Genomic DNA, 17,427 nt, shown 5'->3' with positions numbered 1-17,427 from the left:
GCATAATTTGGTTAAAAACAGTTTGATTGGAAATAATTTGAAAATAGATTGGAGGACAGTTTACATGTCACACTGACCAAACTGTAAAATAGCCCACTACTCACTACTAAAATACTGTGATGAATGCTGGGGATTTCTGTTTTTTGTTTGGCTTTGGCCCCGCCTATTTGAATTTTTCTGCAGCACGTTCCCTTTCCTTTGACTGACGGGATGCATGGATAATTGAACTCACCTGGAGGACATTTAAGGGACAACAGGTGAGAGAAGCACGGGCGGCAAAGTGAACGTGACTGGCTTTTTGCGCTCAGGGTCAGGGGAATATGGGGAGACTTTGTGTTGCTCGAGACCAAATTAGGGTTTGTCCGGCAACGAAGATAGTTAGATAGATCATATGTGTGTAGTAAGATAATGATGGGGGGTGTTTAGGTACGAAGCCCCTAAAGGGACGTGGTGGTGGAAAAACAATTAGGAGGGAAGTAAATTTTAAGTGCTGGTGGAAAAAAAATTGAGATGGGAGGAATTTTTTATTTTTATTTTTTTAAATCTTTTGCGTTCCCTCACAAAACTTTTGTGTCCCCCCGAGAAACTTTGCGTTCCCTCGCAAATTTGTAATCGTTCCCTTTCTGTGAGCTCGGACAAACACTTCCTCTTTAATGTCCCGCTAGCTGGCAGTAGTGTTTCAGTTAGTAGCTAACATACGTTAATAATGCACACAAATAATGCGCAGCTCTTAGAGTTTGAATTTGTTGGACTCAAATATAAAGAAATGCAGTCAGTGCTTATGTCAAGCAGTTCAGTAAAGTTGGCAGTATATTCACAGATTCGAGCTTCCCGGATTAATAACTCGTGAGCTAAACGTTGTTAAAGCAGAACTAAGTAACTTTTTTTTACCTTCATAGATAGTTTTCTAAGTCCTTACGATGGTTAATTGACTTGTAGTGGTGAATTTGAAGCGAGCACTAACCCCCTCTGGCACGTCTACGCCAGAAATTAATACAGCACTTGCAAGTTGAGCTGCACCGACCCGAAACAATCTCGCGTCATGTTCACGTTCACGCGAGAGTGACAAAATGCTTTACGGTAATTCAAAAACAATGTATATATTATGACTTTATAAGACAATTTCGAAAATTACCCACCTCCATCGAGTGTAGTGTATTTGCAAATTACCCACCTCCTCTTTCTTGTACTGTATTTGCAAAACTACTGCGCTGGTGAGCGTTGTAGTCGTTGTAGTCCAGAGCTGCGCTAGGAGTATTTACGACAGTGTGATTCACTGAAGGAAACTGTAGGGGGAGCTTCGCAAATCTTACTGAGTTCCGCTTTAAAACACAAATGCAGCTACTTCCAATCACAGTAACCTAGACAACAAGCTACAACAACCCAATTTTCATCAAATATGCTTTATAATAAATTGGTCTCTATGAGCAAGCGGTGGATATACACGTCTGAAGGGACCGTCTGAAAAGTGCAAAACCCCAAACCCTTTTTCTCATTTTATATTATGAAAAATACTCAATAACTTCACTGTAACACACTGTACTGTCACCATATTCAGTTTATACGTCACTGCTCTCCTGCTGGTTGTACTGGAATGCATAGAAAATGCATATCTTTTATGATTAGCCTATTATTATTATTATTATTATTATTATTATTTTGTTTTTGTTGTTGTTGTTGTTAACAACTGTTTATTGAATTTTCCTCTGTGAACAGCAGTATAAAAACAAAAAGCAACTGTGCAAATTTAAAACCCATCCCACCCCCTGGTAGACTTAAGGGTAGAGAAGAAAAATAATAAATAAATACATAAAGTAAAATAAATAATAATAATAATAATAATAATAATAATAATCATAAATTAAGTAATGTTAATACATAAAATACAATAAAATATTTACAAAGATTTTAGAAAAGAGGACACAACATTAAAAGATGAATGCCATAAATTGACAGTTTTCACATTAGATCCATGCATGCGAGAAGTCGAGAGCTCCATTGAGACAATGTCCAACAAATACACCGCCCAGGTTCGTCTGTCCATTGTGTGAGGAGGATTCCAACGGTTGACTAGCAATTTTTTTGCTGCAGTGAGAGCAGCCAGCAGTAAACATCTTTGTTGGATGGACAAGGTGAGGTCCCAAAAGTCATTGATGAAAAAAATAACTTTTATGATTATTAAATAAAATCAATAACTTCACTGTTATTAGTAAAAATATTAAATAAATTGTAATGCCATCAAATCCAGTAAGCAATTATCATGCAAAAGCTGCTGTAAGTATGTAAGCTGTGTACCAACATCATTTGTGTAAAGAAGGTGCTAAAGTTTATGTGCTACTTGCCAAATTGTACTAATTAAGTGTAGTACCTAACCAGCTGGAGAGCAGTGATGTATGAACTAAATTTGAGGACAGTACAGTGTGTTATAGTGAAGTTATTGAGTATTTTTCATAATATAAAATGAGCAAAAGGGTTTTTGCACTTTTTTAAGACGGTCCCTTCAGACGTGTATCTCTGCCGCCTGCTCATAGAGACCAATTTATTATAAAGCATATTTGATGAAAAAGCAGCTGCGTTTGTGTTTTAACAACGTTTAGCTCACGAGTTATTGATCCGGGAACAGGGCCGGATTATCCATAGACGGGATTGGGCGAGTGCCCTGGGGCACCAGCCAATAGAGGGGCACCAAGCGATTGAGATAATGACTAGACTTTTTTTTTTAAATCATGTTTTGTATATTATTTAGCTGGAAGGATACAGATACAAAATTAACAGTTAATGATACAATATATATATATATACAGTACAGTCCAAAAGTTTGGAACCACTAAGATTTTTAATGTTTTTAAAAGAAGTTTCATCTGCTCACCAAGGCTACATTTATTTAATTAAAAATACAGTAAAAACAGTAATATTGTGAAATATTATTACAATTTAAAATAACTGTTTTCTATTTGAATATATTTCACAAAGTAATTTATTCCTGTGATGGCAAAGCTGAATTTTCAGCATCATTACTCCAGTCTTCAGTGTCACATGATCCTTCAGAAATCAATCTAATATGCTGATCTGCTGCTCAAGAAACATTTAATGTGCACAATTGTACAAAATATTTGTGTACAATATTTTTTTTTCAGGATTATTTGATGAATAGAAAGTTCAAAAGAACAGTGTTTATCTGAAATCTAATCTTTTGTAACATAAATGTCTTTACTGCCACTTTTGATTGATTTAATGCATCCTTGCTGAATAAAAGTATTCATTTCTTTAATTTCTTTTCAAAAAATAAAATAAAAATAAAAATTCTTACTGACCCCAAACTTTTGAACGGTAGTGTATAATGCTACAGAAGCTTTGTATTTCAGATAAATGCTGTTCTTTTGAACTTTCTATTCATCAAGGAATCCTGAAAAAAAAGTACACAACTGTTTTCAACATTGAAAATAATCATAAATGTTTATTGAGCAGCAAATCAGCATATTAGAATGATTTCTGAAGGATCATGTGACACTGAAGACTGGAGTAACGATGAGTAACACAGGAATAAATTACTTTGTCAAATATATTTAAATAGTACACAGTTATTTTAAATTGTAATAATATTTCACAATATTACTGTTTTATACTGTATTTTTAATTAAATAAACGTAGCCTTGGTGAGCAGACGAAACTTCTTTTAAAAACATTAAAAATCTTAGTGGTTCCAAACTTTTGGACTGTATATAGCCTATATATATATATATATATATATATATATATATATATATATATATATATATATATATATATATATATACAGAGAGAATATGCAATTTTGATCGCGAAAGTGAAAGTGCGCTTTGTGGTCCCATCGCGGTAGAGACCTGCACTCCCGGATCCGTGGGACCCAACGCAACAGAGCGCGGCGCGGGGGGGTAAGACACCACTCGCGTTGCGGGAGAATCAAATGATTCCTGCGGGAAGCGGGCGAGCGGGAGCGGAACTGAAAAATCCGTCCCATCCGATGTAGGTCTCTACGTCGCGGTGCCCCCGCGTTCCTATTTCTCCTCCCCCAGAACGCGATTTCGCCTCTGCCCTCACAGAGGTCTGTGCATGCCACTGCGTGGAGGAGGACACCAGGTTTATGCCTATTTATTGGGAAAATCTTAATAAATCCAAAATTATAGGCCTATGTAGTGTCCCATGCACTGACAGACATTCACGGTGCTATCTAGGTAGTCCGGTGGCTGACGATTCTGTCATTTCTGTCAAATGCAGGCAAATTTCGCTGTGTATAAAACATGCAATACGCTTCAAATGATTACACACAGGCCTATGTAAATGTTCATGTGCAATTTTTTTTTACCTAGGAAGCTCGTATTTACGATAATTCCAATATCACGTGAAGGCAGAATTAATTGACGATTTTACATGCACAAATTCTAGAAAAAAGATTGTCTGCTTAAGGCTTTTTTACCATTATTTCTCGGCATTACGCTGTTGACTATTTGAAATTTGTGGAACGGTTTTCTCTTTTAGATGGTTGCTTAGAAGCTTGTAAAGTTCAGTGTGTGTTTTTGCTGCTGCGCGCGTCTGTGGTGCTGAATTCAACTGTTAATATGATTGCTTGATTGCAACAGTCTTTCTGTCTTTCTTGGGCTTGCTTATGTATTCACTTAAAATGTGGTCATCCTAGGGCCTAGGGCACTACACTGTGTTAATCCGGGCCTGTCCGGGAAGCTCGAATCTGTGAATATATTGCCAACTTTACTGAACTGCTTGACATGAGCACTGACTGCGTTTCTTTATATTTGAGTCCAACAAGTTCAAACTCTAAGAGCTGCGCATTATTTGTGTGCATTATTATCATATGTTATTATCAACAGCTTAATTTTAAATGCTTGTTGTTACTACTGCATGAATCTCTACATGGACTTCAGGAAAATAAAAATAAATGTTCATTTTTGATAATCAATTTTAACAATTTTCAATTTAACACTAAACTCAAAATACTTACAGCACAACAGATTACATTAGCCAGGGAATTTTTCCTTATTCTGATGACTTGCGCTGAATAGAATCAGACAATTTTACATAATCTTTGTCGACAAAACACAGCTGCCAATGTCTAAACTGGTGTCAATCAACACTGACGGATCACATGCGATGGTCGGCAGTTCAAACGGATTCATTATTAAGTAAGGAGGAGGATGCTTTTCCCAACTTCCTTAATTATCACTGTATTATACACTAACAAGCTCTATGTGTGAAAATGCAGAACATGAAAGAGATCGTGGATGTGTTCATGAAAATCGTCTGCTCAATACATGCACGCTCACTTCAGAGACGGCTGTTTGTTTCGTGCGTATAGAGTACCCCAGGGATGACGTGTTTTTGTAGGCCAACCCGGAAGTTAGCGGCGCACGGGTTCCCTCGATTGAAAGCTTATGCATTTTTCCCATAGACTTTTGGAAAATCGCAGAAAATAAGCTCTGTGTTTAACAAAGGGATATGACACGTACACGTTTTGTCTATCAAGATAATCTTTACAAGTTAACACAACATTTATAGATTTTGAAGCCTAAATAAAGTCGTCAGATATAAAAGGCTAACAGTAGGCTATAAACGAACTACAGCACACCATGGTCGCGGATCAACGTCGTCACCATCAAGCTTCCTCAAACTTTATTTAGAAAACTTTATTTATAAACATGTTTGCTGATTATGATCTGTGCTGTTATTAATACTTATCCACTTTTTCATGAGAAATGCTGTCCATGTCCCGTTTTTAATGATGACGTCTAAAGTCCCCGCCAAAGGAAGTAGTCCCTTTTAGCAATTTGTTAGCAAACACCTATTTTAAGACGCAGTAAAAGTTTAAAAAATCACAAGTGGGTTATAACTGGTGAGTTTTATGTCATAGATCAAAACGTGAAAGTAGAGGCTTTGTTAAACACAGACCTTATTTTAGGCGATTTAGCAAAAACCCATTCAAAAAACCCATAGACTTTACGGCGTTGGAACCGGAAGTCCTAAAATGCTAACTCGCTTCGGGGTTTTGCCTACAAAAATGCGTCATCCCTGAGGCACTCTATAGAGGGTATGCACGTGACGTCACCGTCGACCGTTACGACTGCGGTCACACCCACTGAGTGGCAAAAGACTGAAAGGGGCTCGCACACCGGACGCGAAGCTCAGCGCCTCGCCACGTCTTTAAAATTCGAACGCATTGTTTTCTATGAGTGTACGCACACCGGCGGCGACATTCGGCGCCTGTCCGCTGCGCCCAGCTAGTATAAATCAATAATATAGACCTTATGTAGCCCCGCCCCTTTTCAGCGCTGCGCTCGTTGTCTTTTGACTTCCGGCTTGTATTTCCACAGCGATCTTATGTATTTATGAATGAACTGCTCATTTTAAAATCTTCCCGTTCTACTTACATTTGTTAAGACACCCGCTTTAAACATTACAATGCTCATGATAACTTTTGTTAACTCTACAACACGTAAATCCACTTCACCGGCTAATTATTCTTCAACAGCGATGCCATAGAAATATACAGGGCTACCGCGAAAACGGAAGTTCAAAGACAATATTCTAAAGATGGCGGCGCGCATGTTTCTCTGGAAAATAAGGTCTATAAAACAATGTGTTCGAATTTGAAAGACGTGTCGCAGCGCTGAGCTTCGAGTCCGGTGTGCGAGCCCCTTGAGCGGCAGCATTGGTTTTCAGCGTGAATGTCGTGAAAAACACACAAAACACATCCAAAACGGGAAAGAGCTTTGTGATTGACTGTACAAATGATGTTGACTTTCTTTGATGACGTTTGCAGGGCGTTCCAAATGAACGATTATTGTCAGCGAAGTCCACTTCAACTGATATACCGTGCTCAGGGAGTAGGGAGCACTGAACACTGCGTAGGGACCCTGTCGAATGGAACGCAGCTATACATAAGGCTATACATATACATTAACTTCAAGTCGCTGCAGCAGGCCCAGGTCTTTTTTTTTTTTACAGATGGATGGGTCCAGGACCTGGAGATTGTAAAAGTGGGGCAGAAAACCGTTGTCCGTTCAAAGGTATGCTAATGTTTTAAGCACCACACTCCTCGCTCTCTCTCATCTATCTGCGTGCAGTCAGAATTCAACAGCATGTGTGAGTTTGTGAGATTTTGGTTGGGTGGCAGTTGTAGGTTACAGTTTGACAAAAGCACAATGTTGTGTTTCATTGTGAGTGTACACAAATATAAGTAAACACTTTGCAGTTTGAAAGATGTCCTGTGTAAGGCCCGCCCAATCGGCCCAATGGCGGTTTCCCACCGGGCGGGGAAGGTTTCTTGCGCGTTCCGTCTTTTCAGCGTGGCAAAGTAGTTTAATTCCAAATAATCTCTTATCTGACTCCATGTTATTATGACCTTGAATTTAGTTTAGAATGTCAATTGATCATTGGTCATTTGTATAATAATTTAGCTTTACATTTGAATATTCTATTTAACTCTTTACTCTTACTGTACTCGTTCATTCGGTTCTCAGTGTCGCACAGGGTCCTCGCACTGGCCATTCATTAATATGCGGGCCCACGATCACAAACTCGCCAGTCTTGGTCACTAGACAGAGGTAATTGACTATACTAATAGAGTGCCGCTCTCATGCTTGCTTTCTCTAAAAGTATTTGTGTAGTCCCCATAGATCTGTGTACACTTGAATTAGAGTAACACTAACTCTAGTCAGAGGTCACAACCACTACTACAGTTACGCCGACCAATATTACTTCTCTTATAGTAGCTTTGGTTTGGTTATGCCATAGTTTCCCATGTACACTTAGCTAGAGTAACATTACAATAAACAGAGGTAAGGCTCACCCTATTTAGGTTGGTCGATTAGATGTCCTAAACGGAATTCCCTTTTTAGCCTTTACAGTCTACGTACACTTGAACTAATGCCAAGTGTTAGTCGGAGCTCTAAAATCACAGTTAGTGTGCCCTATGCTTCACTCAACTGGACTTTAGTCCGTTACTAACCTGACGCAGATTTGCGGTAACAATGGATACATCGTAATCTACTGAAGTCAATAATTTCAGAGTAAGTCAGAATAAATCAAATGTGACAATTTATTAGTCAGGTAAATGTATCAAGCCAATTGCATAATCAATTCAAAGGTGATCAATACCAAACATCAAATGCTCAGAAATAGAGTAAGATGCATACCTGACATTAGGAAAATACACACTGCTGAGTGTCTTTAGACACTCAGCAATGAGGGCACGTCTGAATACAGAAGGGCCCTGAGCCTTTTGCCACATTACTTTAAATACTCAGACCAAGACAAAACATCCCCCAATGTGGGGCATGAACTTACAATCAGAATTTGCCTAGGGTCACAGACCTTAGGGGTTTCGGCACCATCTGTAAGGGTGGGACTCCTACAGCGGTTCAGACTGTAAGGTTTGCCGAGCGACTGAAGAAACTTTATCAGTAAGATGTTAGAAAACTGTACATTTCTTGTCTATTACCACCCACTGCAACTTATACCAATGACGGAAATAAGCGCAGTTCTAATAGCAAAATATGTGGGAGAGCGTTGCTATAGTGTGACAATATTGTACTGCAATAGGGAGCACATTAATGTTACTAAATCAAAACTATTTAGCACATCATTTGTAATAGAAAGGGTTTAATGACAATATCTGATTATGGTTACACTTAAAATAATTACAAAATAGATGTATGAGATGATAAAATCATATACCATTAATTGTACACAGCATGTATGAAAAAAGTTACCTGAGAGAGAGAAAGAGAAATAGAGAGAGAGAGAGAGAGGGCAAGGGAGTGCCCGAGATCCAAGGAAGAAGAGCATAGAAAAGAGACCAGAGCAACAGTTAAAATCTTCTTTTATCCCTTCCTTGACCATGTGACTGAAACTCAAATGTGAGACATTCAAACTGACCAATCAGAAGATTAAAACTTCCCCCCACTGTACTAAAGGTGTGACCATTTTTAGACCCCCGATGTACACACATCTTGGCCTACAGGCCTTGATCACTATCACCTTTGTGCCTCCCAAATGGCCCTTGGCAAGAGAGAGGGGTGTGAAACAGTAAAGCAAATGTCTTTGTTCATTTTAAAATATCTTTGGATATTTTCAATTCTTACACCTGTATGAACAAAATGACGGAGTATGTTTTTATGTTTCCACTGTTCGATCGCGCCCGCGCCTCTCTCTCTCGTTGAATTCTGACTGTATGCAGATAGATGAGAGAGGGGGAGGAGTGTGGTGCTTAAAACATTAGCATGCCTTTGAACGGACGACAGTTTTCTGCCCCACTTTTACAATCTCCAGGCCCTGGACCCATCCATCTGTAAAAAAGACCTGGGCCTGCTGCAGCGACTTGAAGTTACTGAAAACTTTGTATGCACTAACACTTAAAGGTGCTAAAGAGGATCTTTTCGTCGACTGAGAAAAGACTTGTTACTGAGTTTTTGAAATGAGCGCATGCGTAAGAACAACCCTTAGGGAGAATCTTCTAACTCCTGACTGCTTTGTCAGACACAATGGCGGATTTGGCGTTCTGATTGGTTAGATTGCTTGTCAATCAAACTCTCTGCGAAGGGTCAATTGTAAATTTCAGTCAGAAAATCCTCCCTACCCCAGTGAAAAAACCTATACCACAATGAATTTAAAATACATTTATTTCATACTAAGTATATACTACAAATCCATTAACATATTTACTGACATCGCTCGAGACTTCAAGGTGAGAATCCTGACTGGTGCCCCAAAATATTGGAAGGAATCATCTGACTCAATATTAATATTAATACAAAATATTAATATTAATATTTAAGACCAAAATCACTATATTTGTGGTGCCCTCATTTGAGGCTAATCCAAAAATCACTACATAGTCGACTAGTCATTCACATTTAATGTTTTGCTTTATTTTTACAATGGCTATACTACATTTAAATTACAATCATGTTAATGTTACATTTTAAAATTAATATATTTTTAATATGTATTTTGAAAAGTTTATATTAATATATTATTTTGAAAAGTGTAAATTTTTCCCAGAACGTTTAGAGACGGTCACTATGTGGAGTACTTTTAAGGTTTGTGGGACATTATTCGGTGGGCCTTCAGGGAACATTCAGGACGTTCTGGGAATGTTTAGGGGACTATTACTATAGGACATTCTTCCCAAATGTCCTCTTTGTAACATTCTCGCTTGACCATAAAATAACCAAAATAGAACGTCCCCCTAAACTCATATCGGGAACGTTATTAAATGACCAACAGAGGACCATGTGGGAACGTTCTGTTAATGTCCCAAATGTCCTCTTTGTAACATTCTTATGTGACCATAAAATTAACCAAATTTGAATGTCCCCCTAAAGTCATATTAGGAACCTTGAACTGCGGCACTTTCATTACCAAAAGGGGACGTTTTATGTCCCAAATGTTTTGAAAAGGTTCACTTTTAGAGAACTTTTAGGCAAACTTCCGCAAGGTCACGAGAACGTCGCCTTCTATGTGAGTGTTTTATAGAAAATAATAAAGTTTGAAGTCACTGTTATGGAGGTGAGTGTTTGCTTTAGATGGGCTCTTGATTCTTGACATTTTAACATTAGATTATCTCTGGCTGCTTTAACTGTGAAAGTCTGAATTTGGTTATTTAATGATGGCACTTCAACCAGCATGGAGTGTCCTGATCATCACCAGAGACTAAATGCTGTATTAAGTTTTCTTTTTTTTTTTTTTTAAATTATAAAATTATACTGAGAGTTTGGAGCAGTATAATTTTGTAATTTATAGACTCACACAGACATCATGAATCAGCGTATGATCCTCAACAATGGTGACACTAAACAAAAATCTTTTTGTGACTTTAGTAGCTTGTTTTGTGATGCTCAGAGTTGATCTGTTTATCTGAAAATTTTGTCACCATTGTTGAGGATCATATGCAGAATCTTGATGTCTGTGTGAGTCTACATGAATAATTATCTGCACAATGATATCAAAGCCAGATTTTATGCACTTATACTACAACATGAAAAAAGTTCAATGTTCCAACATCAGTGATTAGGGCCACTGTATAATGATAAAATCATCAACAAATCAAGCAGCCAAATAGTGATCAGACTTTTTTTCTCACAACTTTTTTTTGGTAAAAAACATGCTTCAAAAACACATAACAATTGGAGAAAAAGTAATGTCAAAATGTCAAGGGTCAGGAGCCCAACTAAAGCAAGCGCTTACCTCTGTAACTGTGACATTTATCAATTTTAATAAAACATCAACACCTCATTAAGAAGATTTGCATGAAAGAAACAAAGTCAGAGTGGTTTGTAATAAGTGAAGATGCAGAGATCTAGAGAGATCTGTTAGTGTTTAATGTTCTGTTTCTGTTATCTGATTTTTGTAAGGTATATCATATCACTATTTGCACTTGTCTTAGTGTAAACCAGATGTTTTAAACAAAATGTTTCATACAACACAGTGTAAATATAATTTAACTTTCTTTTACGCTTAGTAGACTATCATTAGCTGCTGCAGCCAAAGATTTCTGAGAACTGGTGGAAAAAACAAATGCAAAGAAAGCAATTGCTATTGGTTGACTTTACATACAAAAAATAGCACATATTAATGTTTCTCTTTAATCAGAAAATTGCTAAGAAATCACTTTTATACTAAACCTGATGTAAACATTTTCAGTAGACCTAACACATTCAAACAAATTTGCCTCAACATCCTCAACAGTCAGTTTACTTTGTCTGTATCTCTGCAGTATACTGCTATATTGTTCAGATCTATGTTTTCATAAATGCTCAAACAACCACAAATGCATGCACATGTATGTTTATTTTGTTTTACTTGATTTAGCTTGCTTTACACATCGGCTCATTCAGGGTGAAGCCTCGTAAAAAAAAAAAACATTTAAGTGAAAAAATCAGTTTTTGCTGTTCAGGATGTTTGGATTATTCACGGTCCTCAGCTGACTCATGAGAGTCATCAGTAATGACTTCAGGTGAGTCTGAGGAATCTGGCTGATTGGAAACTTCGGGTGTAGCAGGCTCTTCATCACTGCTGAAACACACACAAATACAAGGTCATCTGTAAATTATATGTTTGCATTTCATAGGTCAAAATAATTCTTGAATTATTGCACAGAGCATTAGTGGTTCTTGAAAATGGCACATGCAAAACACAGATACATACTGTACACATTTCATTGATTTTAAAAATGGCATAAGAAAACTTTACAGCTGAATTTACATATTTCCTGTAAAGGTTGTTCAGGATTTTACATGGATGGTTCTTTAAGGCTCTCCGACATAATTCTCAGTGAAAGCTCCAAAGTCATCGTAGTAGATTTTAGGGGTGGTTTCAGTGGTGGATTCAGGTGGGAAGGTGCTGCCAAATATGTCCCAAAACCTTGCACAAAAAAACATAGTGTACTACAAGTGGTAACTAAATACATTTTTTTAATACAGAGATAGTATGTTAAAAGCACATTTTAGTTCATTTTTCATGGTGTCTCAAAATAGCACAGTTGAGTACACTTGGATGTTCTCAAGATTATCTTAAGAAGTGCTAAAGAAGAATTTTAGTAGGCTATATTAACTGCAAAATTAGTGCACGAAAATAGAGCACTTAAGGTACATTATAGAAGTGTATTTTTTTTAACCTGGGACAACAGATGATTCCCATGTCCCCACAGACACACGTTTCAGATTCGGTCTGCCATTCAGAGTCAAATTCATGGAGATTTCCATGATGGTCAGAACAACCTGATTAAATAATAGAAACATACTTCAAATATATATATATATTTTTCCAGGATAATAAATACACACAAATATAGAGATACTTTTTAACTTGATCTCATGAGAAACTCTTAACTGCAAATCAAGGTATCCAAAAATGTCCACTGGGTGGCGCCACAAACAGTTTTTTCTTTAGTAAATGTAATGCTTAAATAGGGATAAAAAGCAGCATATATCTTCAAACTACTGGTTTAGCCATGGACGGTCTTGGAACCCAATGGGTATTTAAGCCCACCCACCAGTTGGTGGACATTTCACCTTGAAATTGCAGCAGTTCGTACCTGCAGCCACATATTTAACATTTTGTAAAAATGTGGGAATAGTTATGTTTTTCCCAATAGAACAGGTAGTAACATCACCTGGACCGTCAGTGGTATATTGAAGGCCATCCATTCTTAATGTACAGGCATAACAGCAGACCACTGCTGTAAGCAACACAAACAGTCTCAACTGAAAGAGAGAAAATACAGACTGAGAGATTAACATGAACTTATTTGACATAGATTTGATGTAAATATGCTGCAAAATATATGTATAAAAAAAATCAACATAACACTGGCAATCCAAAATATATTGTTCAATTTTAAATAATCGCAAAACTGGAGATATATAAACTCTACTAAATACATGTACAACATCCCAGCTAACAAAATTTTGTTATAAGAACGTTATCTAAATATTCAGTGTTGGTTCTGGGAATGTAAAAAACGTCCAGTTTTCTTGACATTACAGGAACGTTTTTATAAGGTATAATGTTCTGCAAATGTTCTTTCAACTTAATTTTGATTTAAAATTCAACATTTTAGGAATGTTGATTTGTAACATTCCAAGAACATGATAATGTCCAGTTTCCTTAATGTTAGTAGAATGCTATTTAAAGGTTAGTGTGATGTTCCTGAAACATTCTTTCAATCATTCAAACACCTGCTGTGAACAAGCACTGAAATAAAAAGAAATGAGAACACAAACTACAACTTTCCTCAGCCACAGCCTTAGATGAACTGAAGATAAAAGACATTAAATCTCTGAAGATCTGATTAAACAACTCCACAAACAGCATTATCAGCTTCACTTATTACTAACCAGACTTTATTTCTGTCACATCTCTACAGAAGGTCTTACTGAGATTTAACAGAAGTTTAGATGTTTCATTTGAGGTCACCATAGAGATTGGTGGTTGCTTTAATTGAGCTCTTGACCCCTAACTATAATAGATCTGCTTCTTTATCAACAATCCCATGTTTTCAGAAAACATTTCTGCATTGATGAAGAAGATCATGTTTGTTTTAATAACTGTTTTTTTCTGTAATTGTTAACTTAAGAAATTTAAATGCTCTATCAAACTCAACCAATGTGAAAAATATCATTTCTAACCCTATCATCAATAACGTTTTGTTTAAAATATGATTTGGGTCATTCATACACTCACACAAATCAACATTCTGCATATGAAACACAACAATGGTGACATGCTTCATGCCAGCATACAAAACACATTCATGGTTCCCAGCATGCATTGTGGCATGAATAAATGCAGCTGATTTTTTTTTGTTGTCACCATTGTTGAGGTTTGTATGATGAGTGCTGATGTCTAAGTGTAATTTTTAACTTATAAATAGTTTTGGACAAAGTGTTAAATGATTTCTATCACATTTTTTGAGTTTACTATTTCCTTTTCGCATTACACTTCAATACCTAAAGAACATTACAAAAAAAAAAAAAAGTTTTTTTTTTCTTAAAACACTTGCAATTGCTGCTAAAGAAGCGACTCTAGCCAGGGGTCAAGAGCTCAACTAAAGCAACCACCAACCTCCACGAGGGTGACCTCAAATGAAACATCTATAACTTCTGTTAATTCTCAGTAAGAAATTCAGTAGACATGTGACAGAAATAATGTCAGTCTGGTTAGTAATAAGTGAAGCTGGTAATGCTGTTTGTGGAGTTGTTTAATCAGATCTTCAGAGATTTAATGTCTTTATCTTCAGTTCATCTAAGGCTATGGCTGAAGAAAGTTATTTTGTGTTTTTATTTCTCCTTCTTTCAGTGCTTGTTCACAGCAGGTGTTTGAATGATTGAAAGAATGTTTCAGGAACATCACACTAACCTTTAAATAACATTCTACTAACATTAAGGAAACTGTACATTTTCATGTTCTTGGAATGTTAAAGATCAACGTTCCTATGATGTTGAATTTTAGATCAAAATTAGGTTGAAAGAACATTTGAGGAACATTATACTAACCTTTAAATAACATTCTACTAACATTAAGGAAACTGGACATTTTCATGTTCTTGGAATGTTAAAGATCAACATTCCTCTGATGTTGAATTTTAGATCAAAATTAGGTTGAAAGAACATTTGAGGAACATTATACTAACCTTTAAATAACATTCTACTAACATTAAGGAAACTGGACATTTTCATGTTCTTGGAATGTTAAAGATCAATGTTCCTATGATGTTGAATTTTAGATCAAAATTAGGTTGAAAGAACGTTTGAGGAACATCATACTAACCTTTAAATAGCATTCTACTAACATTAAGGAAACTGGACAATTTATGTTCTTGGAATGTTACAAATCAACGTTCCTAAAATGTTGAATTTTACATCAAAATTAAGTTGAAAGAACATTTGCAGAACATTATACCTTATAAAAACGTTCCTGTAACATCAAGAAAACTGGAATTTTTTTTTACGTTCCCAGAACCAACACTGAATATTTAGAGAACGTTCTTATAACAAAATTCTGTTAGCTGGGATACTCCACATAAGACCCATGAATGAAATACTGTTTCTTCTCCATATAGGCTCCTTCTACTGTATGTTACAGAATCATTACATTATATAATATTACTAGGGGTGTGACGAGACCAGTATCTCACGAGACGAGACGAGACTCGAGATTGAGTTCACGAGACAAGATGGCGAAATACATGACTAGAAAAAATATTCTGCAGGTGTATTTGAAATGTTTTAACTAATCATTTTGTAATGAATGTCATTTCAGTTCTACTTTCTGAGACTGAATTATCATATGCAGTAAAAGACAACAATACTCAAGTAATGTAAAAGGTTTTGCCACTAACTCAACTGACTGACTTCTCTTCTGTATGATTTCAGTCTCTTCAGATCTTACTGTACATGATTTATAAGCTTCTACAGCTTTTTACCTCCTAACTGAACTCCTCTCCGCAAACTGATCACAGAAATAAAAACAGTATAAATAAAAATGGTAACACTTTACAATAAGGTCTCATTTATTAACATTAATGTATTAACCAACATCAACTAACAACGAGCAATATATTTGCTACAGTATTTATTAATCTTTGTTAGTTGATAAAAATAGTCATTCATTGTTAATTCATGATAGTTCACAGTGCATTAACTAATGTTAACAAATGAAACCTTATTGTTTGTACTAGTAAATAATAAGAAGAGAAAACTGTTATTCATTTTTATGGTAACACTTTACAATAAGTGCAACCATAATCGCACTCTCTCAATATTCAAAGATCAAATAAGACCAAATTTTTCTTTGATACAGAGCTGAGAGATGGTTACAACTACACTGCCCAGACTAAAATAGCTTTCATATTGAGAGATATCTGTATTCATCAGTGAGCCGCTTTCAAAATGCGGGGTATTGAAATCACGTTTGAATGCGTGCTCGCGTTTACTTTCACTTTCAACGGTCGCGCGTACTCTGTAAATATGGAGCGGCGGCGACCGTTATCCAACTGAATTAAATGTTTTTTTTTATTAAAATACAAAGCAAAACGACAGTGGAGGCATAAGGTAAACGTAGCGGTGGCATATTCTTTCCTAATCATCCTAACACTCTGTCATGGCAACATCACGAGACTACTTTTCGCCTCGACGAGAAATCTCGTCACAGTTTAGTCTCGCGAGATCTCGTGCCACGAGATCTAGTCACACCCCTAAATATTACAGAAGAAAACACATGCTGTACAGAATATGCAGTACCAGAAGAGACCCCAAAAACAGCATATTGTGAAAGAGACCCCATAAACCTGATTAGGATGAAAATGATACAGTACCATGGTAAGATGTGGTGAGCAATACGAGAAGACTGTTCAATCAAACACCAACAGGCACTTTAGGAACTCTCTTGAAATTCTGCAATAAATACTACCTCTAAATTCACATGCATGACTCTGACAGACTTTTCCTCCAATCAAAAGCAGCTGTATCGTGGCATTGTAAGGCTTGATTTTCCTGCTAAACGAAAACTGAGATCAAGCATCCTGCAATAAAGCAATAAAGCGTATCTGGAGAGAAGATCTTAAAAGAATAACATAGGACAACGCCTTGCCCCCACACATCTACAGTATGCAACGCCTCCCCCACCACACACACACACACACACACACACACACACACACACCTCCCCTTCCTCTGGCTCAAGTCACTGAAAGTTATTCAAAACATATAATGTAACTTGTGTATCTATTGTTTTTCCCTTTTCATATTTGGTATCATTTTAAAAGTCTCAGTGCGGTTGGTAAAACGGTCTCAATTTCACAGCAGTCACTAGAATTATGAAGAAGATGGAAAACTAAGGAAAATTCTGTCCTCTTTTTGGGTGGTGTCTCTTCTC

At 36.6% G+C, this 17,427-nt stretch overlaps 1 protein-coding gene across 2 annotated transcripts; it reads right to left on the bottom strand.

The window, feature by feature from the left end:
• Positions 1–11,822: 11,822 nt before the first annotated feature.
• On the bottom strand, positions 11,823–17,033 carry si:ch73-288o11.5. Of its 2 annotated transcripts, none has more exons than XM_048191380.1 (5): positions 16,868–17,033; positions 13,166–13,256; positions 12,668–12,770; positions 12,288–12,414; positions 11,823–12,063 (listed from the first exon to the last, which is right to left on the bottom strand). In XM_048191380.1, exons 2-5 carry the CDS (start codon positions 13,193–13,195, stop codon positions 11,958–11,960), a joined length of 366 nt encoding a protein of 121 aa, XP_048047337.1. In that variant the 5' UTR covers positions 13,196–13,256; positions 16,868–17,033; the 3' UTR covers positions 11,823–11,957. The 2 variants fall into 2 exon arrangements, with proteins under 2 accessions (XP_048047337.1, XP_048047336.1); XM_048191379.1 differs by having other exon boundaries at positions 11,823–12,066; positions 16,868–17,018.
• Between the last annotated feature and the right edge of the window lie 394 nt (positions 17,034–17,427).

Source organism: Megalobrama amblycephala, linkage group LG5, assembly GCF_018812025.1.
Source record: "Megalobrama amblycephala isolate DHTTF-2021 linkage group LG5, ASM1881202v1, whole genome shotgun sequence".
NCBI classification, from domain to species: Eukaryota; Metazoa; Chordata; class Actinopteri; order Cypriniformes; family Xenocyprididae; genus Megalobrama; species Megalobrama amblycephala.
Note: the sequence above shows the minus strand (reverse complement) of the source record. Positions and strands in the feature narration are given on the sequence as shown.